This window comes from Nipponia nippon, unplaced genomic scaffold (genome assembly GCF_047370975.1).
Source record: "Nipponia nippon isolate SJK-2023a ecotype South Korea unplaced genomic scaffold, ASM4737097v1 scaffold_6, whole genome shotgun sequence".
Classification (NCBI taxonomy): Eukaryota; Metazoa; Chordata; class Aves; order Pelecaniformes; family Threskiornithidae; genus Nipponia; species Nipponia nippon.
Window position 1 is genome coordinate 55,755,387 of NW_028262380.1, and position 25,625 is coordinate 55,781,011.

The 25,625-nt window shown below is 40.4% G+C and overlaps 1 protein-coding gene and 1 long non-coding RNA gene across 3 annotated transcripts in view; one reads left to right on the forward strand and one right to left on the reverse strand.

Annotated features, from left to right (window-relative positions):
- Positions 1 to 25,625, forward strand: part of BANK1 (B cell scaffold protein with ankyrin repeats 1) — a 157,306-nt gene that overhangs the window by 128,404 nt on the left and 3,277 nt on the right. Inside the window, exons 9-15 of the mRNA XM_087736449.1 lie at positions 1,595 to 1,691; positions 3,252 to 3,554; positions 6,391 to 6,672; positions 17,532 to 17,600; positions 19,290 to 19,474; positions 21,083 to 21,146; positions 22,633 to 22,703. Of these exons, the coding sequence (XP_087592575.1) occupies positions 1,595 to 1,691; positions 3,252 to 3,554; positions 6,391 to 6,672; positions 17,532 to 17,600; positions 19,290 to 19,474; positions 21,083 to 21,146; positions 22,633 to 22,703 (1,071 nt within the window). The remainder of the gene's footprint in view (positions 1 to 1,594; positions 1,692 to 3,251; positions 3,555 to 6,390; positions 6,673 to 17,531; positions 17,601 to 19,289; positions 19,475 to 21,082; positions 21,147 to 22,632; positions 22,704 to 25,625) is intronic.
- On the reverse strand, positions 22,504 to 25,405 carry LOC148051484 (uncharacterized). 2 transcript variants are annotated; one of them, XR_015700103.1, is made up of 4 exons: positions 24,863 to 25,405; positions 24,624 to 24,696; positions 22,785 to 22,903; positions 22,504 to 22,635 (listed from the first exon to the last, which is right to left on the reverse strand). It is a non-coding gene; the product is annotated as an uncharacterized LOC148051484 (long non-coding RNA). The 2 variants fall into 2 exon arrangements; XR_015700104.1 differs by lacking the exon at positions 24,624 to 24,696.

Sequence of the window (25,625 nt, forward strand, 5' to 3'; positions counted from 1 at the left end):
TTTAGGAAATGCAGCCCTAAATCTTTTGGAAATAAATATTCTGAAAAGCTCTAACTTCAGGGCTTTTAAGAGGCATCGTGTTTCTGTGAAGTATAGAGGAACCAGATAAATGATGGGGAAGTTCACGCAAAACAGAGGATTTTCTCGCTGATGTGCACATTATATGGGCACAGAAGACAGAGATTAATGTTTATTTATTATTGGAGGCAGGTATAGCTTTGTGGAGATCCAGGCTTATTCTTAAAGCAGCAAAGCAATGCAGGCCAGGGAGGCACCTGCTGCACAGTGTGATGGCTGCACTGTCTTAAGACTGGTATTCATGAGATGGCTGTGTGCAAGAGCAGCAGGGAGGAAGGCTTTCTCAGTTCCCCAGAAAAAAAACACTATTTCTCCAAATATTTTCCCCTTTCACACCATGAGAACTCTGTCCCTGAGACGGTGGCTGTAGATGCCAGGAGGCAGCAGGATATTAGGAACAAACTTCTTGAGAGTCTGGCACGAGGTCATGGGAATCCATTTCTGCACCATGCAGAAGGGTATAGCTGCTCAGTAGTTCTTCCTCTTGACTTCACTGTCCACTGATCTGCTTGTAGTTAATCTTGCAGACTGGATGATATATGGACCATGCTGTTTCCCTGCCTGCTTTGGGGCTGATGTATTCAAACCCCCAGAGTTAACATTTTGTCATTCAAAATTCCTGAATAATTAGTGAGGGCTCCATTGTGCCTGTGGAGGATAGTTTCATATTACACTTACATGGGAACGAAGGTCCTGCTGGTTCCCTTGAAAAAAACTGTCACCTTTTGAAATTCCAGTTGTTTCTGAAAATCAGGAATTAACAAGTGTATGTTGTATATTTTAAGACAACAGAATTCTCTGTAGTTGTGTTACAGGTTTGCTCTTAGCAGCTATGGGTGAGCAGAAGTTTGTACCTCTTCTGCTTGAGGAAATACATTGATAAAGTTTTAGAGAACCAGTTGTTCTGACCCTCCTGAAGCTAATTTTGAATAGTGCTGTGTGAACGTAACAGCTTTCTAGAGGAACAAGAAACAACGCTTTGCCACATTGGGGCACTGAGGTAGAACTGGTAACATGCTTTGCAGTCCCGTTTCTGGTTTTTCGGTGCACATGCGGCTTTTGGTACCAAGAACTAGGATATGGGAACTGTTTGTAATGGGCTCTCCAGAGATTTCTTGCACTCTGTGCACCCTTGAGCTATTCAGTAATGTCCTACAGACTCTCTGTTTTTCTGTTACTGATCTCTCTCATTGCCTATGAGTGCTTCATAGTTGGGAGCAGAGTTGGGAACTGTCTGGACAGCCCAGCATGGTGCTAAGGAAAGATCAATTAGCTTCAATCCTTGCTGTGCAAACTTGGATATTGCTTCATGGCAGAACCTTGTGTCTTTTACATGTACCCAGGTATACGCATTCCTTTTACCTGTACTATGTATACTACTACATAGTTGAAAATGCACGATGTTCCTGTCTCCACTTTTCCACTTAGTAGAATGTTGAATATATATCAATAGTAGAGTGTGAAGGTAGGAGATGATGTCACCAAAACAAATGTTCTCCTTTATTTTTCTTTCTAGATTAATACAGCAGATAATTTCACCAATTGCGAGGAGGAAGCAGAAGACGATGACACTTATGTGGTTATGTTAGGCTCAGAAACTCAACCAGCCGTGAGTAAGTCATGTTTTTAGGCAGCTTTATTGGTAACAAAGCATGTGCTGCATTAAGTGAGTGGGATTATGGACAAACAGAGGGGGCAAATTATTTTAGTATTTTCAATTTCCACATGTTACTGCACTTCCAGGGAGGGCAGATGTCCCAGGAGAAGGGGGAAGGCAGGTGAGGGATTCAGTCGTGATAACGAAGTCATCGCTCAGTAAGACAGACCTCAGTGCAACCACCCCTCCTGGTAAATTCTGGAAATTTATGATCTCTGCTCTGAATCTAGAAAACAGCTGAATTCTCCAAGTTCTCAGAGAACAGCCTCCATATAAGGGAAGGCACTGCCTACAGGTGCAGCCAACTCCTGTGTGGAGGCACAGATAGTAGACATTTTGCAGCTTGATGTTCATACATCTAAGCATAGATTCATGACAAGCTTGTTGATAACTGTGTGGTCATATGCATTCCCCTTGAAAACTGCAAATGAAATTGCTTGTTTTCATTTACTGATGGCATATATTTTTCGTATGTTTTACAGTATCACGGATCTATAAAGCTAAACTTTATCCTGTTTCGATCTTATCTGTTTGTTGACAATTTTAGCTTTTCAACTGTCTCATATTCTGTATGAAAAGAATGTTTCTTATTTGCTAAGTTTAAACTGGTTGCTTTAGCACATCTAGGTAGATGATAGACACTGTGAAAATGTGAGCTAGAAACTCGGTTAGCCCTGATAGATTTTCACTATCTCTGTCACACTGTTCCCATCTGAAACACCTCAGGGTGGACACGTGGAAGAACAACACAGATTGTAACAGCTGGCCAAGTTAGCCAGCTAAACACCCTAACCTCCCTTATTAATCAGTGGTGAAAGTAAGGCATCACCAAAGGATAACTCAGAATGGAAACCTGCCTCAAGGGCTCGGTATTACCTGCTGCGCATTGACTGTACGTCTGCTGACAGACTTGTGTAGTTTACTCTGTTATGTTACTGAGGTTGACTACCCAAATCTTGATGCTGTAGATAGTGATTAAAATGCACACTTTCACATCCCTCCACTATATTCTTGTTCTGTGGTCCGTGGGCCACTAAAGAGAGAAGAGCTCCATGTCCACAGGACTACAGCCATGTCTCCCAGGGGCAATGTTTATTTCATTTTAGAGAGATTTAAATAAGCACCCAAACCCCATTGTATAAAAACAAGTTACACAGCTGTGTGAGCTATGGCTTTATTTTACTAAGTGTTGCACTGTGCTGCATTGAAAGTCAAATAATACAAATTATGGAGGCAAGGTAAGTGTGTGTGGTTTCATTCTGACAGCAACTCTAGAAAAGTTTAACATTGCATGCACGAAGATGGTGTGTATCAGAGTAGCAAGATACAATAAAAACTTCCACTGTTGATTTGGTAAATATTTTAAAAGCTGTTCACTGACAGTATGTATTTCACAGCTTTCCTACTGTATCAGTTCATAAAAGTTTTATTAGCCATTGTGTTGTTTCTGTGGGAATCCTTGAAACGGGAAATGTTTCCAGATGGCAAATTTTAAATGAAATAATGCATTCTTTAGCATTAAAAGCCAAGCAGAACCCAGGAGATCAATATGGAATTGGATCAAGATGCCAGCAAGAAGCTGAGGTGGATGAGGAAAAAGGTGATGTAGAAGACAGCAGAGAGGAGACAGAACACAAAGATCAAGAAAAGGAAGATTCCTACAGCTTTCACAACAGTCCTGACGATTTGTATGCCAGCATACCTGATGAACTAGAAGAGAACAGAAAAGCCTGCTTTATCTGTAAGAGGCCACCCCCCCCTCCCCCTCGAAATCTGCCTGGCAACCTAAGACAGGACGGTCTGCACAATTTATCGCAAGGTACGATCTTGGGAGGAAAATAACCCCAGATACAAACACGTGCAAGTGCAGACTAGGTGCTGCTGTAGAGATTATGTATAACCACTTCTAACAGCAGTAGCTAGGCAGTATAGCCCTAATTCTGCAAAGTAAGCATGTGCATATGAACTTTGCTGCATCAAGATATTCATGACCAGGTATGTCAGCTAATACTGTGGTATGGGCTGCTGGGTTTGGGTTTCAGGTTTTCCTCACTCTGCCCATCTCGGAGAGCTGCCAAATAATAATGATTCATTGGATTTACAAGAGAGGCTTGAAACAAAAGATTGAGCTTGTATTTTTATCGAGTTGACTTAAGTATTTACCATTTAAAAATAATAAATATTATCTTGATTTAATACAGCTTGGAATTTCACAGGTAGAATTAATAGAAAGTGACTGTGCGGAGAGAAGTAACGTACTATTTTATTACATTTTAGCCAATGTTGTGGATAGAAATAAAAAGCTATATTGTGTTGCAGATGGAAAAGAGAGGGAGAAATTGTGGCCTTTAATGAAATGCTTTGCCTTTTTTTTTCTTGTTTTTTTAGTACTTCTGCCCCAGAGTAAAAATCTAAAATTTAGTGTTGTAGTTTGTTTCAGGTGATGAGAAGCCCAAAATACTATTTGCATCTATTTCAGAAGGGATGATTATCATTTTTTCTCATTGGGAAAAATAAGTATGCAAAACAATTCAAGCTTAAATACTAGTCTTAAGTAGTCACATAGGGAAAAATAAACTTTCTTATTTGTCATGGACGCTACTGATAAGTGTGCATACAAATTGCTTCTCAGTTTCTCTACTGCTTGTTACCGTTAACTCTGTTTTTAAATGTGGCATAACCTATTAAGTCTTAAATTACCATCACCAAGCACTTCGAAATTCACATAAGTAGGTAGAAATAACTTTCTAGCCTTATAGCCTGCTATAGGTAGGTTTTCGTCCTGTTTTCTGCTGTGAAAGGAAAAGCTGGCTATATGCAGGAAGTCATAGGTGGATTCTAAGAGAAAGAGGGGCAGAATAAAAATTAATGTTAAAGATGCGTTTTGCTTCCCATGAAATACTCAACTGCAGCTATATGTGTGTATAAATGAGGGGTCGGGTTTGGCATACAGGATTTGTTAAGTGTAGGTTTGATATAAATGCTGCTCCTGGAATAGTTCTCTTGTGGCTATACCATCAAGCAGTAATGTGACCCTCTCTACCAAATGCTGGTTGTCCATATGGGGGTACCAGCAGAGAAAGTTTCTTGGGTACGTAGTGTCCTGTGCTGAATCCTGTGCTGATAAGGCAGAGTTCGTCTGAAAACGCTCCTGTGTGAATAGTTCATTTAAAACATGCTGTGAATTTTCCTGAATTCTTAGCCTGGGTTTCATCACTGGGGAATAGGGTGGGGAGTATCAGAATTCCTCTAAGTGAGGATGATGCTTGCTTTCAAAGAGGAGCTCTAATGGGTCATTGCTACGTATTTTTAGTCAGCTACTTGCTTTAGGTATTGCTGTGGAATACCTAAAAGGTAAGTCCCCTCTTCTTGAAGTCTTTGTTTTGGCAGTGGCATGAGAGTGCCCCCTGTGGGAGGTAGAAGAAAGAATATCCTGCAGAGAAAGAACTTTTATAGTGAGATGGAAACAAAATATTTTTCATATCGAATCTGGCAGGTGTATTAATCACGCTTGTTGTTTTAAAACATTTTTATATCTTAACCAGAATACATGTTGATAGTACGTATTAATAATACATCCCATTTATAAATTACACATCCCATTTATAAATGGATCCCACTTACAAAGATTGTTTAGCTTCTCTGAACCCATAAATGGATAAAACAATTCTTTAAATAGCAGCCAAAGGATTGAAAACATCAGTAGGGACCACAGCCTAGTTTAGCAGATACACGTGTACAGGCAGTAGATTACAACACGAGGACAGCGTGACTCAGTATGAGAATTCCAGGCAGGTCTACTGTTTTTGCAGGAAGGATGGGTAATCAGCACAAGGAAGTTACAAACATTTATAGGAACACCAGCCTCAGTAACAGCTTCTAACTCTTAGCAGTTTGTGGGGTTTTTAAAGACAAATCAAAACAAACCCAGGTATCGGGAAACTCATCGATTCCTTTTAATGCTGTAAAATATAGAAGCTAAAGGAGAGCAAGTTCCAAGTAGGTGTACTATGAAGTATACGAAATATAGGGAGTACAAAGAGTCAGGGACATTATTGGGGGGGGGGGGGTTGAATAGTATTAGCATGGATTATAAGAGCTGATAAATTTCATCTACACTGTAAAGGGCTTTTTAAATTTTTTTCACCTTGTCCTACAGTACATCTTAGTAAAGCCGTCAAAACCAAGTGGGACATTGAAGATGTAGGAAACACAAAACCCAACATTTTCTAAATAACTTTCAATTCTTAAGTCATTGTTGCAACAGCTAACACATAGCCTGACTTTCCAAAATGCCAAGGGCCGCAGGTATCACTTACTTGGCTTCACCATTAAAGAACATGTTTGTATGACTCTTGTGGGAGCAACTGGGGCACTCAGTATTTCTTTTAAATAAGCTCATTTATTTTGGGGCTAATAGCTAAGCATCTATTTTTGATAATCTGATGCAAAATCATGAGGAGGCAGTGAAGTTGGAATTATTCCTTTGGGACATCCTCTCTACTGCCTTAGATGATCAGAAGCCTCTGAAAAGCAGAGCACTTGAGTTTAGAAGTGAAATTAGGTCTCTGAGTTACTTCAGGAAACTCTAAAAGTTTAAGTCCTAATCTCCTTTCTTTACCCTATACATGAAACACAATTCCTTGCTTTTTCAGAGAGGAATTTTGTGGAGGACAGAAGTGAAGGAGAACATAGTGATGGACTCGTAACAGCATGCTACAGAGAAGACCAAGATACATGCGAGGGAGACAGCGAGGAGGAACACCCATACACTTTTGCGACTCTGGATGAATCTGTGTACGATTTCATACTGGCTGAGGAGGAGGAGGAGAAAAGGAAAGAACGCAGATCTTTTATCATGAACAGACCGCCGGCCCCTGCCCCTCGTCCCATATGTTCACCGGTCAGAGGGGAGAACACTCCCTATATAGTACAAGGTTAGTCCTGCTGCTTTGTAACTATTTGCTGGTAGAATATAGATGTGTCTCTTCTATTTGATGAATAATATTTTTTAAAAGATTAAGATCCTTGTTCAGTTACTTTCAAACCAACGAATTGGTTGAGTCAGTCAACCTATTCTCACCTTTCAAATGAGCTGAGAACATCTCTGACTAATGTTAATTTTCAATTTTCATCTCAGATAGCATCGCTTTTTTGGTTTAATTTTACAAAAATTATGACAATATGACAGAAAATTAAGAATCGCTGGGCTAGCTGTGTGTCTGTTTTAACAGTGCGATACAGAATGTGCTATTTGAATCGCCTTTCCTTTCAGTTTCTTTATCAAAATGTTTTTACTTAATTCTAAGAGAGAGATTTTAGCCATGGTTTTTTTTTTTTTTTCTAATGAGAACAGTAGGGAGAAATGCCTGTGTGAGAACTCCTGTTTCAAATATCCTTTCTCCAATGCAAGATGTCAGAAATGGCCACCTGAGGAAGGATTATGTCCTTTTACCATTTCTGTGAAAACTGGGGGACCTTTTTGAGCTTATTCATGGAAGTATAAGGCTGGAAGAGATTTCAGGTATTTTGTAGGTCAATTCAGACTGAAGCCAAACTTCAAAATAACAAAAGGCATTTCTGTGAACCTACTGCAGAGATCTCTGTGTAAGCCCCAAAATCCATACTGCCTGCATTTCCAGCCCCCTCTACAAAAACCTGCCAATGTATAAGAATATGCATAAGAATAAATGGTAGAAAACCAGGCTGAGAAAGGACACCAGTAGATTGCTTACTCCATCCAGTGCATGTTTTGCACTAGAACAGGATTAATACTACCTAAATCATCCTACCAAATACAGAGGAGCACCTCCTTTTTCATGCCTATTTCAGTCACTGATTTATTTTATTCTTCCTAGCTAGCTCTCTTCCTCCAGGCTGTATAATTCCAGGTGAGGGCCAGAATGCGTGGGCTAATGCGTTCATCATTTAGTTGCTCTTTTTTCAGCATGTTCAGGAGGTATAAGGATGAATCATTACAGTAGTTAAAGTGTAATCCAAGAACAGATGTGTATAGGGGGCCTTTTACAACTACAAAAGTCCTGAAATGGTTGCTTTTACTGAGATTGCTAGAGCAGTGTCTCAAATCTTGGTCCTCCATCATTATAGACAGGCCAGTGACTTGAAAACCCTGACTGTGAAGATGCATTATTTGGGAGATTGCTTTTACTGTCTTTTATTGCACTAGAGTGTTTCAGCTTTGTCTAGCCAAACTGTTCACTAAGGAAGAGACCATCAGAGCAACTGCTTTGATGGGACCGTGGTTCTTTTACAACATATATATTTATATATATATACACACACACACACCGCCAAGCTTTTTAGCTTTGCTTTTATAAGCAGGTGGTGGTAGACAAATTAGTTTCCTGTTGTTCTGTGAAATCAGCCTCTGGCTCAAGTTCATTTACTTACACAATAAATGAGAAAAGTGGAAGTGCTTCAAGAAAGCTTCAGTTGACCACTCAGGCCTCTGTTTCGCCTGGGCATCCTGCTAGTTCCAGATCTGGAGTTTCTCACTCTTCTGTTTTGTGCAGGGATTCCTGAGATAGGCAGTGACATTTTAGACAGAACTGATGTATCTTCAGCTGAAAGATTTTTATTGCGACTTGGAATGGCAATTTTTGTCCTTCTCCACATTGGTTAAAAAATTCTTCATCCAGTCCAGCAATATCTCAGCTTCCAGTTTATTATATTAAAACTGCTTATAATTGGGAAAAAAAAAATATTGTTTTGGCTGTAAGAACCAGAAAATTTCATTCCAGTCCATCATTAAAATCTGCATGTGTTTGCAGCCATTGCTTTATAATTTAATCTAATTGGTGTAAAATAAAATTAGTCTGACTAGTGCATATACACATTTTTCATCCTTCAAATAAATTGATGATAGTTTCAGGTTTTGTTTTCATATATTATGTTAAAAAGAGCATTGCAGAAGTTGCAAAGTCAAATAATCAAGAAGTTAGAACTGATGTAGTTTTGCTGTTTTACTTCTTTCTCCCTGCCACAAACATTACAATAAGTCTTTAAGTATATAGCCGTGTGCTGCTATTTATCACAGATATTTTGTTTCATCTAAAGTCGATGAGCATAAGATGCAAAACTCTTAGTGTTTGTCATTCCCATTTTTGTTTAAAATATAATTCATGCCTGCCCTAGGTCCAGTGTGTTGTTTCGGACTCTCCTGTGATAAACCCTTTGATTTGTTCTGTATCCGTTGAGTTTTTGGACGCCCAATATGAAGTAACTAAGATGCCGTTCTTGAGATTAACAGCATTATATAATACTTTACTCATTCAAAGCAGAGACCCCATTGACTTGAGTGGCCACTACAAGTGCTCAGAACTTCAGCTTGAATCATTGGTGTGTCTAGGCAGCACCCTAATGTCAGGGATTCACCAGCCCAGTTGCTGGCTTAAATGACTTGTCTGGGGTTATGCTGGGGCTTTGTTGAAGGGAGAAGCCCTGTTCTGCAGAGCAACTTTTAGTTACTTAATTGAGGCATCCTTCCCTCCTCTGTATTCTCTCTCCATTCACTAAATACCTTTTAACTCCTAAAACAAATTAAATGATATTCCTGTAAGAAATAGTTTGTCTTCACTGCACAGTTCTGGTTGATCTTCAGAACCGTTCCCCTCTGGTGTGCAGTAAGACACGGGCCCTATGTGAAAAATGGGATTAGAGAATAGAGCATGATGCACAGTCACCCCCAGCTGGATCCCCATGTACTTTGGGAGTTCACGGAAAGAACAAGCTTCATGCTGCAAAGATTGCAGGGGCTGTTGTGATAGTGCCATGCAGAGATGCGAGAGGAGGATTTCTTTTTGCCCTTCATGCACCCACAGAGGTGATGGAAAATTATGGGCTCATTTATTGGCAAAAAAAAGTGTAAGCATTGCATAGCAGAAATGCCTTTTGCCTCTTGGATTGCGTGCTGGTGCCTCCTTTGTAATTCATTTTTTGTATCAAGTGGCTGAATTCCCCTGAGGGCTTTCACCACACATTGAAGTCCGTGAAGTTACAAAAGAGTATCTTTTCCTTTAAGCATAAGTGGTGGTGTTTTCATCAGAATAGCAACAAAGAAAGTGAGCAAATAGCCCTCTTTGTGATAAGTAGCTTTCAAATACATGGAAGCTCAAGTTTCCTGCTCGTGTAGATTACCACTTGGTGCTCTGCAGAGCAGCATGAGGGAACTGTTGATCTATAGATCACAAACACGGAAGTTCACAAGCCCGTTTTTAGAGTCTCTTTCAGAGCAGGATCTACACTTCAAAACCTAGGCAGTAGACACTCAGTGATGCAAGTTGTCATAACTGAACTACCGCAATTTACAGTTTGAGCATCTGACGTGAATTTGCTGACAAATAAATTCTTGAAACATGAGTGAGTTGAAAGATTTAAAACATAACTCTTTTAATTGCTTTTACTCAGTTTCATTTATTCTGTTTTCAAATTTTAATGAACGTGCAAACTACTGTATGGAACACTGTTAAATGTACTGCATCTTTAACAAACAGAGAGTACATTTGTTCTTTAATTTAGACCACTGCAAGAATTCTGCCTTCTGTGTGAAAGGCTCATCAACCAATGGAGCTGCAAAAACTGGTGCCAAATAGCTTGTTGTCCAGATGGTGTGCACTCTTAGTGTGCTCCCTTTCCATTCCTCAAGCACTTAGTATTCCTTTGTAGGTTATCTCGGTGTTTTTCAATTGTGCGCTGCCAAAACAACTGTTAAATAAATGTATGAAGGTGTTGTGTTTTCAGTTTACAGTGCAATTGTGATGTTCCCTATTGATACCAGATTTGATTGAGCTGGAAAGAGAAGTCCCTGGTGTATTCCTAGGACAGGTGCATGAGTTTCTGTAATGCCTCTCTACCATTTCTGAAGTCTGACCTACCAGGACTGCCTCAGGGCTTAAGGATTACATTACTGTCCTGGTTTGATCATTTACCTCTTCTTAGAGACCACCAGTATGAGAGGGGTTCTCTGCAGCAAGGACACCTGTCCTACCACAGCATAAATAAAACTTCATCTGCTGTAGCTTTTGTTCCTTTGCAAACCTCTCACAAATCCCTGAAGGGATGCATTTTCCCTCTGTGCACTGGAAACATTTTACCATGTAAAGATAGCTGTCTGTGGGACCACACACTAGGGTTAAAAGTTAGCAGTGGAAAAATGTTTCCCAGTTACTATCCCAGAAGAGAATAGTGTTCTCATAGCTCATCAAAATCAGAGGGTATGCAGAAAAAGTAGCAGCCTGTGGGTATTTTTAGGGAGACAGAGTATCCCATGTCCAGAATAGACAACATAAACCCAAATGAAATGAAAAAACAAAATCCAGAACAGAACTGTTAGTGTCTTGGAAACTTATCAGGCTGATTACTGGGAACTATAGTGATTGCATCCTGAGTTAGTAATTCTTATTATGCAGATTGTTTAAATACTCTAAAGCAGGGGTTTCCAAAGTGGAAGCCTCAGAGTCCATGCAAACTGCAAAACATTTATGTCCCACAGAGGGATTTTTTAGTACTTTCCTACAGTGAGCATAAAGTACTGCACTGCAGATGAATTTCATTATGTATCCCCAACTTAAGGGTGTTTTTCCATGAATAAAATACTAGGAACCACTGTTCAGCTGTCTTAGAGCACTTAGACTGTTTTTACAGACCTGGTTGGGAAGTGGTATACTGGCTTCATCCACTGTGCTCATTCAATCAGATTTTTTGCTACTTTAACTTTGGTAGATTGAAACATGTACTGAATAAGGTGCACAGAGAGAAAATATTTATAGGATGCTGCCTGGCTGAAAAGCAAACTGTTCTAAATAGCATATTTCTGGTAAAACCAGATATAGAGTCTTTCCCTTTTTGCTTTTCTCTACTGAAGAAAAATGGGACTGCAGAGATATATTCAGGTTTTACATGCTGGAGCAAATATTCTTGAGTATATTGCTAGAGTCCTTCCAACTTCCACAGTTAAATTTCTGACAAGAGCAACAGTGGGAGAGTTCTTTTCATTGTGTATGGTACAGTAAGTACATTGACACCGCCTTCTGAGCAGCATCTTAAACTAACCACCAGTACCTATTCTTCTCACTGTAAGAAAGGGTTCTGGTATTACTTTTATTATCTTGCCGCAGTGTAGGGGAGCCCTCTCTGTGTAGTCTCCTGAGGTCCCTCCCTGACCAAGGTTGCTGGGATTGTAACAGATTTGAGCTCATATTTGACAGACTCAGAATCTCACTGCAAATTGGGAAGAGAATTGCTGGTGAGCATGTGTTTATTTTTGGATTAATGTTTTCACATTGTCATTCCACTGTGATTCTTTTTAAAGTCATTTTACTTTTGATCTGAGAAAACTGGGTTTTTTCAATCTCAGCTGACTAATTATGTGGCTGTGGAAGGTAGAGGCTGACAACAGCCTGCACAAGTTGTAATGAGTGGATGTGATGCTGTAGCTGAAAATCTCAGGCAGCATGCATTGGGCCACCGCAAATAACAGAGCAGCATGGCAGTTTGATATTTCCACAAGTGCATTTGGCATCACCTAGTCTTCATTCTGATGCAATGACTGCTGTGTGTTCTCTTAAATGTCTTGAGTGTCAGGCAGCAGATTTAGAACAGATCAGAACTCCTGTAGCAGTTTAGATGTGGTCACTGGTTTTCTCACACCAGTGCAGTTAAAACTGGCCAGTCTTTTTCCCCTTGCCTTCTGACAGTGTAAGTGCATTCAGGCACCTGTGCTACCGTGACGGGACGGTTTCTGGGACCTGAGCCTTTGTCACCTTGCATAGCACAGCACAGCCATCCCTTCTCCAGAGTGCTTGGACCTAACTAGACTAGGGTCATGAGGCAGGCTGATACACTTTGTTCTGTGCTCAGCTGTGTTGCCTCGGAAAAATAAAAAAGGCCATACTGTTTACAGTGTCCCATTGCCTTAGTTGATTTCATGTTATGAATCACTAGAATTTTTTGGTTTAATCTTAAATATGTGAAATATTTTGTATAAATTTTAGGAGCGGTCCTTAATCATCTCGCACAGTACTTCTTGGTTAGCATTGCATAGATGACCTCTGTCCAGTCCTCATGCTGGGTGATGCTCAGTGTGTTAGCAAACAAAACAGACAGAAGGAAAATGAGATCTAAAAAGATGTGAACAAACATCTGCAGAGTTCTCATCTCCTGAATAATAAGCATCATTCTACTATATTTCTTCCTTAGTATTCTCTGTGTATTTGTCATCCCTTGCTGTGCTACATCTAATTTACAAGCTCATCCCTACCAGAAAAAGAACTTGCAAGTTTTATTTGCCTAGGTACTATGCACACACAGTTTAAATGTTAAAATGTTTAAATAATGGGGAAAAAATGGAGTGGGCAAAGATAGGAGTCTTTCTCTGCAACATATCCCAGCTAGCCCGTCACCCCTCCTTCTCCATTCTTCCATTAATCATGAGTTAATTGCATGACAATTCTAAAATGAATGAAGCAAAAAACCTACTAAGAACAAGGAGGAAGCTTACAAACTTGCTGTAATTTGCAACTGAGTTGAGATGTGTTAATAAGTGCAACCCTAGTGTATTAATTAATTTGCATTATCACTTAGCCTTGTGTTTCTATAAAGATTTTGTTCCCCTGGATTTTAATTTTGAATGTTTCCTAAATAAAATAGTCATGGCGATAGATAATTCTGTTTGGAACATCAGCTCAATGAAGCTGATGAATAAAATGCATCTTGAATTTCCCTAAGCAAACTGAATTCAAATTAGTGATAGTTATTGATTTTTCTTTTCTTTTTGCCGTGTCTTTTCTCCTTTGTGTTTGTTCCGCTGAAAGTCTTGAGCAAGTAGGTAAGTATTAGGCATGATTAGCTCACATATTCATCCAGAGGGGTAGGTTCATCGGTCTGGCTTTACTTGAATTGCTAGTGTATAGTGGCAAACCGTTGCTTGATTTTTAGAGGTAATGTTGCTAATACAACAAATTAGGCAACATCCCTCATAGTTCAGATGGGTAAAGTAAAATGTAAATTAGAAACCATATCTTGGTTGATCATTGCCTCTTAACTGATATGCGTTGTCCTCTCCCATAATGTAACTCTTTCCACATTTTGCTTACCCGTGTTTCTAATTATATCATTTCTTACTGGCTTATCAGTAAACAATTTTTGAAGCGTCATAGTGCATCTATGATTCCTTACCATTGCGGCTTTGTGTTAGAACCTCAATTAATTCTGAAAATCAAATTCCTGTTCTTTTTGTCAACCTGCAGCTACTGTAAAAAATTTCATTCTCTCTTTCTAGACCCTTTATACTTACCACAGTTTCTTGCACAGTGTGTGACTATAAAATGGTCTTCTTGGTGCAGAATTATACACAAGAGACTTAATTTCAAATGTTTCTAGCCCTTCTATTTGTGGTGATAACCAGGAAAATATTAACCACATTTCAAGCCTCGTAACGTTATTCACCTGCATGTGCAGACAGCCTGAAGCAACGTTGTCGCGAATGAGTGGTTAGGTCACTTAAATCATCACCGTCACATATATTTGTAAATAGTGATTTTAATAGAAATTTATAAAAGGGTGATTTAACAGAGTTCAATGGCAAGATTCACTCTATTACTTATTAAATGAATGGAATATATGGAGAGAGAGAAAGAGAAAAGAGAATACAAGGGGTGGGGTAAAGGAGGCCCTCCTGTTGAGTCACGGGGTTCGGAATGGACCCCCTTGCTTTCTAAACTCCTTCTCTGAGAGGAGCCCAGGTGCGGCTGCATCCAATCCTAGTCTCAGACTTGGTCAACGGTTTATGTCTAAGGATTATATGTATTTAGCAGCAACTTAGGTTTATTCACAATAAGGAGAGAATCACAGGAATTTAGTAGTAACTAATCATTGGTTACTCTAGCATCTACAAAGTGATTAAATAAAGCTTACTACAGTATTTGTATAATACACACACACACACAATCACACTAGGCTTAATAAAAGAATACCTCTTAAAATCCTGCACGAGTTTGATATGCGCAGATAAAGATGCCCATCAAAAATTCCCCTCGAGTTCAGTGAAATACTCACTTCAATGATTGTCTCAACGGGCGAAGAGTTGAACCTCAAGGAGTGAAGGGCACTGGAGATCAGCCCAGGTCCTGTTGCCAGGCCTCCGTATGCAAACTTAAGAGTTTGCAGCTCTGAGAAGCGTCCCACTCAGAGGGAGATACTGGTGCAGCCCACTGCGGTCCAGGAGAGCTCAAAGGGTCTCCCTTGGTACCACTGTTTACAGGGTTGTGAGATGATTGACTTTAGGCACCAGTACATTTCCATTCTGGCCACAGCTGTGGTCAGTTATTGCTGAGTTCTCATTAATCTCAGCAAGGCAGGTACAATCCTCCTGTACCGATCCGCCTGAGTTATGATCCACAGTGAGGTGTTCCCAGGCTGTCAAGGGGTGACTGATGATGCCAGGTGGGATCAAGGCATTCTTGTTCCCCAGCTCAACCGTGCAATAGTGCCTGGTACGACCAAGGGGCGCCTGGTCGACAGACTCATGGCTCAGAGGCCAAGCCTTGGCAGGGGTCCCTGTGGTCGTAAGGTGGTCGAGAGGAAGCTGGGGGCGGGGGGGGGGAGGGGGGGAGGGAGTGGGTGCACCACCACAAACATCCGTAGCTAGTATGATTGAGATAAAAAAGGCAATTCAGAGTTCTTTGGATCCTGCTCGCTTCCCAAGCCTTCTGTTAGGGATTTTCCCAGAGTTCTGCATATTTGCCACAAAATTTGTGTTTTGTCACACTTGTTTTCTAGTTTCATGTCCTACTAGGAAATACTGCCGTAGTTTCTTACTCTCTGAGTTTGCTTTTCTGGAGAAATATTGAGGTTACATTACATTCCTAAAAAGCGATCTTAACTACCGAAGACATAAAAATGTATTTAGGGCATGCAAAGAACTTCATCTGTGACCTGTAGCAACTGAAGAGAGGAGAGGGAATAAAGTGGAATTACTTTATTATTTCTATCAGTCTCCTTTAATCCTGAGAAACTGAGAAATTCCGCTACTTTATTCGAGCATTTAATAAGTAATTAGAATGTGAGAATGAAAGAGTAAATTACTGGAGTCTTCCCTAAACCTGTGGCAGTCGTACAGTTGTGTGTGCATACATCTTTCCAGGCATTCCAGAAACAGGAATTTGTTTTCATTGACCTCACCCACACTGAATACTTGCTGCCAACCAAAATCATTTCAGCAAGATGTGGCATGTGAAGTGGTTTTAACAATTTTACTTTGAACTGGAAGAGTAATTCCACTTTTGATTACTCCAACACTGCAAAACTCAGCAGAAATTTCAAAGCCTATCAATTAAAGTGCTTTCCAATCAGGGACATTGTTGAGTATATCCTTTCTCCTCCTTATGCAGTAAAATTCAGGCTGCTTGCATTACCTCTGTGTTCTGGTTACTTTAATTTCTTCTTTAAAAAGAGAATACTATTTCAAGTATAGAAGAAAACGCTGCAACCATATTTAGCAGGATTCTTTGAGAATTACAGTGAAGAGTATTACAAAAGTTAAAATCTCTCAGTGTTAGGCTGAAGCTAGGAACGTAACATCAGCCGATTGTGCTGCCTGTATAGTTCTTTTACTCTCTCCATTTAGCCTGAGAACATTTTAAGGAACATCAAGTCCCCAGCTCTTTTCGTTCATCATCACCTTCCATAGAAGCCTACTCAGGAGTTAGCGTAAAGACTTTATTCTGCAGTGTAGAAAATACACCCTTAGGAATTGCTCCTTCCTCACCTCTGCACGTAGCACACGCAGACTTCAGATGTCGCAGCAGTCTTGATCATCCATTTTACAAGTTTCCCTGAGAGAAGCGGATGCATCGTACAAGGCAGCCTGAGCACGCAGACAAGGAGCAAACTAAGGTCCACTGGGTTTCCCTGGTCAGCAGGAGCAAGAAGCCAGGACCCCAGGGTACCATGCAGAATGTGTCTGCTCTGCCGCTCGAGCAGAGCTCCGTTGTACTGGGCCTTGGTCCCCAAGCAAATAGGTGCTCCATTGAACGGGCGCATTTGCTGCATGGCAGTGACGTCAGAAAGATTACTTAATGAGAAGGAATTATTCTAGATTATCAGTTTGTTTAGCTAAAATCAGAACTGAGACTTCAGAGGGAAAGCCTGTATGGCAGTAGGTAGGTCAGAAACCATGCAATTCCCACCTTCTGGGTTTTACGTATGCCACCAGCAAAAGTGTGACTGCAGCATTTCAGGGCATATCCAGGCTGGCTGTACTCTGGGCACCTCACAGGAATGGGCATGGTGGGCTACGCTAATAGAATAAGTGATCATGCTTTGCTGTTCCTAGTGCTTGAGTAAAGTAGACAAAAATATACACATACTCTTTCTTAAGCAGTGTCATTATTCTCACCTAATACTATTGGTTTTTTCTGCCTTAGCTTTCCCCATAAAATAAGCAGCAGGCTACAGTAGGTATCTTAATCAGGTGAGGAATCCGAGATCTAGCTGTTTTTTCTAAACAAGTAATATGTTAATGCCATAAGTCTATTTTATTTGCTTCAAAGCTTCTTGTCATGGTATCTGCAATATCAGTAATCCTGCCATTCTGTGCAACAGAACAGTTTTTCAAGTAATTAACATTAGACTGACAAGTGGGTTGAGAAGTACTCCTAGGCTAGAACAAGAAATTTATTCCAGCCTGCTTTCATGAGCCTCCTTCCTTCGTTCAGAATGTGTGATATTTTTATTGCCATTTTTTACCAACTTCCTTATATTCTTAATTTTCTTGTAGTGTTTCAGCAAAAGGCCACTCAGGTGCCCAGTGACGACGACAGGACATACTGCTATGCCAGGAAGCCCGGTACAGAATTTAATTTAGCTCTTCAACTGCCTTGATGCTTTTCAGTAGAACTAGTAGAGATTTGCTGTGACTTGATTTTGACTGATTTAGTATCTGTTTTCCCACATATGATTTATATCCTTAATGGTATTGCACCATTAAGAGATCAGATTAAAGAAAGAAAAATAAAAGTTACAGTCTTGTGGGAAAGACTTGTAGAGTCAGAGTTACTTTAGGCTTTTCTGTTTCCTTTCTCCATTGTCATTAAAACCAAGAAAAGGAAGGACGGGAGGGCTCAGCTGTGCACTAATTCCAGCCATGGAAAGGCAGCAGTGTGGGGAGCAATAGTTCTCTCCTGGGTACCCCAGGATCCATGTATAACTAATTACTCGTGGCAGTCCAGTTGTTACTTGAGTTGTAGCACATCAAAATGTTGCTACCATAAATTCCATTAATGGGACCCTAAAATAATTAACAATGTTACGTACAAAATTAATGAACACTGAGTGAAGATTTTTCTTCCCTCTTCTGTTAACAAGTAGCAGGTCAGGATTAAAGCATATAGAGCAGCACGTAATCGCCTATTTATTTCTGCAGTGGAGAGCTGCAGTCCCCAGTGCTACTGACGTTACTTTTCATGAATGCTAAACCACTTAGGAAAAGAATACGGGACCTTTTAGATCTTACTATGTTGGAATATTGGTAGCATACCTCTGCAGACCAACCTAGTGGTCTTCTATGATGGAGTGACTGCATCAGTGGACAAGGGAAGAGCTACAGCTGTCATCTGCCTGGACTTCTGTAAGGCCTTTGACACAGTCCCCCACAACATCCTTCTGTCTAAATTGGAGAGATACCGATTTGATGGGTGGACTGTTCAGTGGATGAGGAGTTGGCTGGATGGTCACATCCAGAGGGTAGTGGTCAACGGCTCAATGTCCAGATGGAGATCGGTCACGAGTGGTGTCCCTCGGGAGTCTATATTGGGACCAGTACTGTTTAATATCTCCACCAATGGCATAGACAGTGGGATCGAGTGCACCCTCAGCAAGTTTGCAGATGACACCAAGCCGAGTGGTGCAGTCGACACGCCTGAGGGACGGGGTGCCATCCAGAGGGACCTGGACCAGCTTGAGAAGTGGGCCCATGGGAACCTCATGAGGTTCAACAAGGCCAAGTTCAAGGTCCTGTACCTGGGTCAGGGCAACCCCCAGTATCAATACAGGCTGGGGGATGAAGGGATTGAGAGCAGCCCTGCTGAGAAGGACTTGGGGGGTACCAATAAACGAAAAGCTGGACATGAGCCGGCAATGTGCTCTCACAGCCCAGAAGGCCAACCGTATCCTGGGCTGCATCAAAAGAAGCGTGGCCAGCAGGTCGAGGGAGGTGACTCTGCCCCTCTGCTCTGCTCTGGTGAGACCCCACCTGGAGTACTGCCTCCAGCTCTGGGGTCCTCAGCACAGGAAGGACATGGACCTGTGGGAGCGGGTGCAGAGGAGGGCCACAAAAATAATTTAAAAAAAAAAAACAAAAAACAAACAAACAGAAAGAAGAAGGGGGGGGCACGCTAAAGATGGTATGCTTTTATTGATGTTGGATTATAAAATCACTGCTTACATGCCTTTGTTGAAAAAAGTGCTTGCATCATAAAGAGAAAGGAATGAAACGGGTTAATAACACTTTCTGCCTTTATCTTTCTACATTTTGTAGCAGCACACAGGGGCCACACTGAGGCAGCAACCAATAGCACTGTGAAACACAGCGTCCCTACTGAACAGGAAGAACTCATCCGCTTGCAGGAACAGGTGAAAAAGGGGGTGATTTCTGTGGATGAAGCCCTTGACGGATTTAAACAGTGGCAGAATGAAAAACAGAGACTACAGTCCACTCAGCAGGTATGAGTCTGAAATTTATGTTTCTGGACGGGAATCTTGATCAGAAGTTCCAAAAACAAACTCTTGTATTTTGGCTCCTACATGTGAGGTCAAAAACAAGAGTCATGGTTTATATGCCCGTCAGCTCCCAAGGAACTTGCTGCTATGGTTCTGAATCTTCTCGATACCCGTTTCCACTGTTGTTTGATTACTTCCTGAATTTATTTTGCCTAACTTCAGGTGCCGTTGCATTTGGTTAAAATCCTGGGTTAAATATCTTTGTCTTTTAAGACTTTTGTTCTAAGCTGCTAGGTGATGCTTAGGTCTATGCATCTTTTATGAAACCACAAACCTTCTATAACAGACCCATAATTATATCAAGCATACGCTGTTAATATATATTGACTTATATCAGTCTTTATGCCTATCTGGAAGTGTTGAATCTACTTAGTGAAATTCACAATTGTTAGCCGTGCTCTTCAGCTCCTTTATATTCAGTGTATGGAGTAAATTGAGGTGCACAAAACCAGGATTTAAAAAAGCCCACACACTGAGTCACTGAAAGAACTGCATCAAAGCTAGAAGCTAAGGAGAAAGGCATGGTGAGGAGGTTTGTTAATTACTTCTAACAAAAGAGCTGGAGGAAGAGGTTATGCCCTCATTTCATATGAGGTCATGCATTAACAAAAATATTTTCTTGTTGTCCTGTAAGTGCATTTAGTAGAAAGAGGAAAACCAAAGCTAGTCTATTACTCCACAGAGCGGGAGAGCTATCAGATGCTGCCACGAAGGAGGGATTAAATGCTCTGTGTGTTTCTATTTACTGAAGAAAGAGTATGAGTGTCGTCATCACAGTGGAACACTTAACAGCAAAAGTGCAAGGGCTTACAACAGTTTAGGAGCCCAGTTCCCAGGCTGGGCACCAGCAGCACAGCACCAGCTGTTTGGCAGCTGTGTGAGAGCATGGTGGATGCCCCCTTCCGAATCTGTCTGCAGCCAAACACACAGATGGGAATTGCTGATATTGCTCTATCAGTCAGGGGAATTACTTGAAGAGGAAGAAGATGGTATCTAGTCTGTGCAAAGATAGCAGCACTAAGTCGTAAGCCTGTATTTCAAGGAGGATTTATTTGGCCTGTTTTCACTGCTTCAGGGAAAAAGCTACTTTCCAGTGGTGATTAATAACCCTGCATTGCATGTGTGACTTTTCTTTGGCTTTGTACCGTAGAACAGTCTTTCACTGTTACCCCAACATGAATATGATGAATTTACTTCATGATATCACTGCAGTTGCCTGGTCTTCACTGGGATTTTTGAGGGAAAATCGCTTGTCCAAAGCAAAAAATAAACTCTCAGGCCTCTGTAATCTAACACCAGAATTGATACAACTTACTGATAGGAAAAACTCCACAAGACTCTTAGGTATAAAATGCTAAAATTAGTATCTACTTATAGTGTGCATCATAGACATTTTTCAGTCTTTTAAAATTATTTTTCTGGAGAGAGAGAGAGAAGCTTGGTGTTCAGAATGCTAAAGAACCCAGCTTTTTACACTTATTCATTATGTCTACAGTAAAATTCCATTACTGATTTCTGCTGCTGGTTTTATGCTTGTTTTTTTACTTAAAGGAAAAAGTGTGCTACCTTAGAGACACCACTACCGGAAACAGACTAGAAAAGGAAAACCTGAATGGTAAGTTGCACTTTCTTTGCTGTTCAGAACACTGAAGCCTTGAACTATAAGTGTACTGCAAAGGTCTGATCCAAAGCGTAAGCAGACTTTTGGATCGGGCATTGAATTTGTAATGAGCATTTTCTGTATCTGACCACATTTAAGTTATTTTAGTGTAATCAGCCCTTCAGCACAGTCAAGATTTCATCCCAAAGATGAGCTCACTGAGTTAATGGGGCAGAAAATTTACCAAGTCTTTGTGGCTCAGCTTTGCTGTAGCTTCATCACAATTAGGGTAGATGATTTCTTTAGAACAATTTACTTAATGACTTCAATATTTTATTTGTAAATCAGCTGTCAGTTTGCACTTGCAAATTCTTGATGAACTTTCCACTGCTACAGCAGTTTAGTATTGTGAGTGATTAATAAAAGCTGTACCATTTGTCATTTAAGACGCTTTTTTCCTTTTGTGATTGAATGTCATCTACAGCACTATAAATCACCTGCATTTCCTGCAAATGATTTTCTCTTGTTGTTATGAAAAGACTGTATTAGATGGTATTGACTTGTGATTTCTGTAAAGTTCAGTACTTATGCGTTCTTGGAAGGGAAATTTAGTATTTCCTTTTTTCAAATTGGCCTTCATACCATTTGTACATCACTATTTAAAATTATCACCTAACTGTGTTATTTTCTTACTGCAAGAGAGAAAAATAATCCACAGTATTGTTTTCATTATTCTGTTAGACAGTGTTGTATTTATGTGGACTTGTGAAATTCTGTAATTAAGGGAAATTCTTGCTGTCCCAGTGGCAGAGGTGCAGTCCAGACTTTAAATTTCAGCTTTCATATCCTCCATGGTTGGTAGGGGTGCGGCGTCCTGAGCACGTGAGCAGGCTCAGTCCATAAGCCTTCACAAGGTGCTTGGAGCCTGAGGGCCTGGCATCACTGCCTTTGTTCCTACAGTGTGTTTTCCATAGGCAAGGCAAAGGTCATGATGCCATGAGAGTGATTCTTGGAAAGTATTTGGCTGTAGGGTTTTCTTTTAGGGCCACATCAGTCCTGCCTCTGTAGCTGTCCTCTCTCTCCAGCGCTCAGTTATTGAATCATACCAGCAGAAATGTAGTATCAACATCAGAATTGTAAATTTTGTGAAATCATCCAGTAACTCAGATAATGATCACTATGTTCCCTTCTGCTCCTAACCTCTCTGCCCTCTGTTACGCTGTCTTATATCCTCCGATGCATTTAAATCAGCAGCTTTGCACTGCAGAAATACAATGGGAAGAATCATTATGGAGGCCTCTGTTTTGTCCAACAGTACGCTTTATTATCAAAGATTTAAATTCTCAAAAATAAGACCTTGTAAAAGATGGAACTCCCTCTACAGCTGGAGGCATATTGATGGCAAGAGCAAAGAAGGATCTCAGAAGACCAATACTTAAGTCCAGACATAAATAAATTGCCGGAAACAAAAATGACAATCACATTCTTTTCTCTTCCGTAGTTCCTAAGGAAAGCAGACCAGAGAGCATTCATTTTAGAGACTTTTTGTTCCACATGCCATTTAATAAAGCGGTACGTATGAATGTTAGCAGTTCTCAGATTTGTTTAATGAATTCTGGTTTTTACATCTGTATACAGACTCTCCATCTGTACCTTTAAAAACATGGGCCTCCCTCTCCAGATCCCATCTTCGAAATCAGGATTTGGATAGTCTTTTTCATAGACAGTTTTTGAAGACTTGATTGAGAATTTAAAGAGATCACATCAGAAGCCTGTCAGAAAAAGAATTTGATTTTATTTTAATGAGAAAAGAAAATATCTCCTATAAATTAGTATGGAACATAATTTCTAGTTTCTTGATAAGTTTGATCTTTCATCCACTGTAATGAAAGTTATTAATGAGTGTGGCACTCGGTTCAGTCTTCCATTATAACATTTGATGCTATCTCAAAGTTTATGTCTCATTTGGCAACAGTTTAATATAGGACTGAATAACACCCCCAAAAAAAATCAGCTGCAAAGCAAAAAGTTCTGTCAGTCTTGGAGTGAAATATCTACAAAAACCTATTTTAAGAACAACTAAATAAGGACTAAGCATGTAGAATGTTATTCGCAGAAAGTACAGGCACAGACAATGATTCATCTCATTACTATATAATATACATACGGTCTTGCCCATAGACATTGATAACAACTCATCTTTTTTCCAAGAAGGGAAGTAAGATGTTAGCCAAAAGAACAACAACAAAAAAAACCCACTTTAATAAAATTTCATGGAAATACATAAATGATTTGGGGATGTAAGCTCCATTTTGAAATCTGAGCGGCCCAGATTTTTTTAAGGTATTTAAGGTTTTCCTTGGCATCTTTCCTGACACCACCAAAGCACTGAACTAGAAGTCACCTATTGCCTATGGGAAACTTTATCTGTAAGTGAGGCTCATACACTGTTCGGAAAGCCACCTTGCCAACCGTGAAATACCACAGAGTAGGAGACAAGGAAGAACGGAGAGAACAACAGAATTGAAACAGTTGAACTGATGAGGTACGGTACGTCTTGGCATTTGAAGTCCTCAGCCATAGGTCTCCTCTGGGAGACATTACCCAACCGGGACAGCCAGAATGCACCCACAGTGAGGTGGATGCATGCTGCTCTCACAGTAAGATGCTGCGCTCTCACACTAAGGTGGATGCGTGCTGCTGCTGTGGGGTCCCACAAGGCATCAGCATACAAATATGGTTAGACCTCAACGTACTCTGTGGTAACTGATTCCTTGCCTATACCCTTAAGCATGAGATAAGGCTTGAGAGTCTTGGATTTGTGCGCGTCCACTAACAGAATGAATGGCAGCAGCTTAGCATTTATGTAAAGATGACTAGACAAGGTTCCTTTCAAGTCTTAAAAGACAATGCAGCTTTCACGTGCATTCCATGTTCATACTTTGTAGCACACAGGAATTTTTAAAAAACCTATATTATGATGCCTAGGTACATCTTTGGACATTTGAATTACCTATGTGAATCTCATTTAGCTGTTTCTGAAAATGAGATTTCAAAATCTGCTTTCTATTGCAATTACACTATGGCACCTTATGTGCCACATCCCACAGATTTAGTCATCCAGCATCTAAAAATAAGCGCAAGATTGCAGAAACTACATAAGATGTTTTGAATTGCTTGTCGTTTGTTATCCCCTCATAGCTAATCTCTGTAGAACCTTGAACTTGGTCTTTAGGGATACAGCTAGTATAGTGTACGGTTCCTCATCAAAACTGGGAATGACTGATACGCTGTTCTCCACTCTTGGTGTAGCAGCAAGAACTGAGTAGTAGGTGTCACTGCTTCATTGCTAGGTTATGAGCAAGATAGAGGCCGCAGAAGACAAACTATAACTCAGATGGACTTCGGAAGACCAATACTACATTAAGCAAATGTTAAGCTTCACTTATGGTGGTTGTTGTTCTTATTTTTATTTCAGTGCCAGCAACTTACATATTAGTTTTAAATGAAGGTAGGCCTTGGGAAACATGTCAGATGCTTAGTAGTCCTCCAGTGACAAATATACCTGTGGGGCAAATGAGCAATTCAGTCTTTGCATCGATTTCAGTCTTGGGATCCTTGGCAAGACTGGCAAGGTAGGTGGCCTGCTGTGGAAAGGTCAAAAGCTTTTTCCACAGGGAATTCAACTGAAACCATTTATTTCTTAGCTGTTAAAATCAGTAGGTACTTACACTGAAAGTGGCCTTCATATCCAAGGAGGACAGCTTTACTGTCTGTTGCTGTAGACTCTTTAATCCTGACCCACTCCTGCAAGGCACTGTAAACAGCCAGGTCATCCACTGCAGTAAAGGCATCCTCCACCGAATTTCTTCTTCCAGAGTCGTATATGCCTATGACAGTAAAGCAGGTCTGGTTTAATTAAGTTTGCTCAACCAGCTGCCAAAGACCAAATCTCTTCCTCAGCTTCATCCAAAAAAACACTCAAAAGAGCACTGTGCACCTTTCACAAACTGGCAGGTTATTGATGATGTTCGCTATCCTAAATGTCTGGCTTCATTCCCCAACCCTCATCACCACCTTGTTTTTAGTCCAAGTTGCTAACAGATTGCTTATTCATCAGTTGATGGAACTCCAGCTTGCAGGTAGAGTTCCCTGAAAACTAAAAAACCAGCACTTAATTTTGAGCACATTAACCAATTTCCGTTGTCTCCGATAGGTCAATAGGAAGATGAACCAAGACAGACCCTAATTTTGACATTTGGATCCATGGGAACTCAAACTTCTTTACTCAGCCCAGTTAGCAAAGTTGAAGCGACTCAGGATCCTGAAGCACATACAAGCTTTGGTATGTGCGGAGAGTGAGGAAGTCATAGAAAAGATTTTTTTTTTTTTTTTTTTTTTCTTCATGACTTCAACAGTATGCATTTCAATCAGGACCTCTAGTCTTGAAAATACTTATTTGTTGGTAGTTTACAATAGTGTCCATAGGATTTG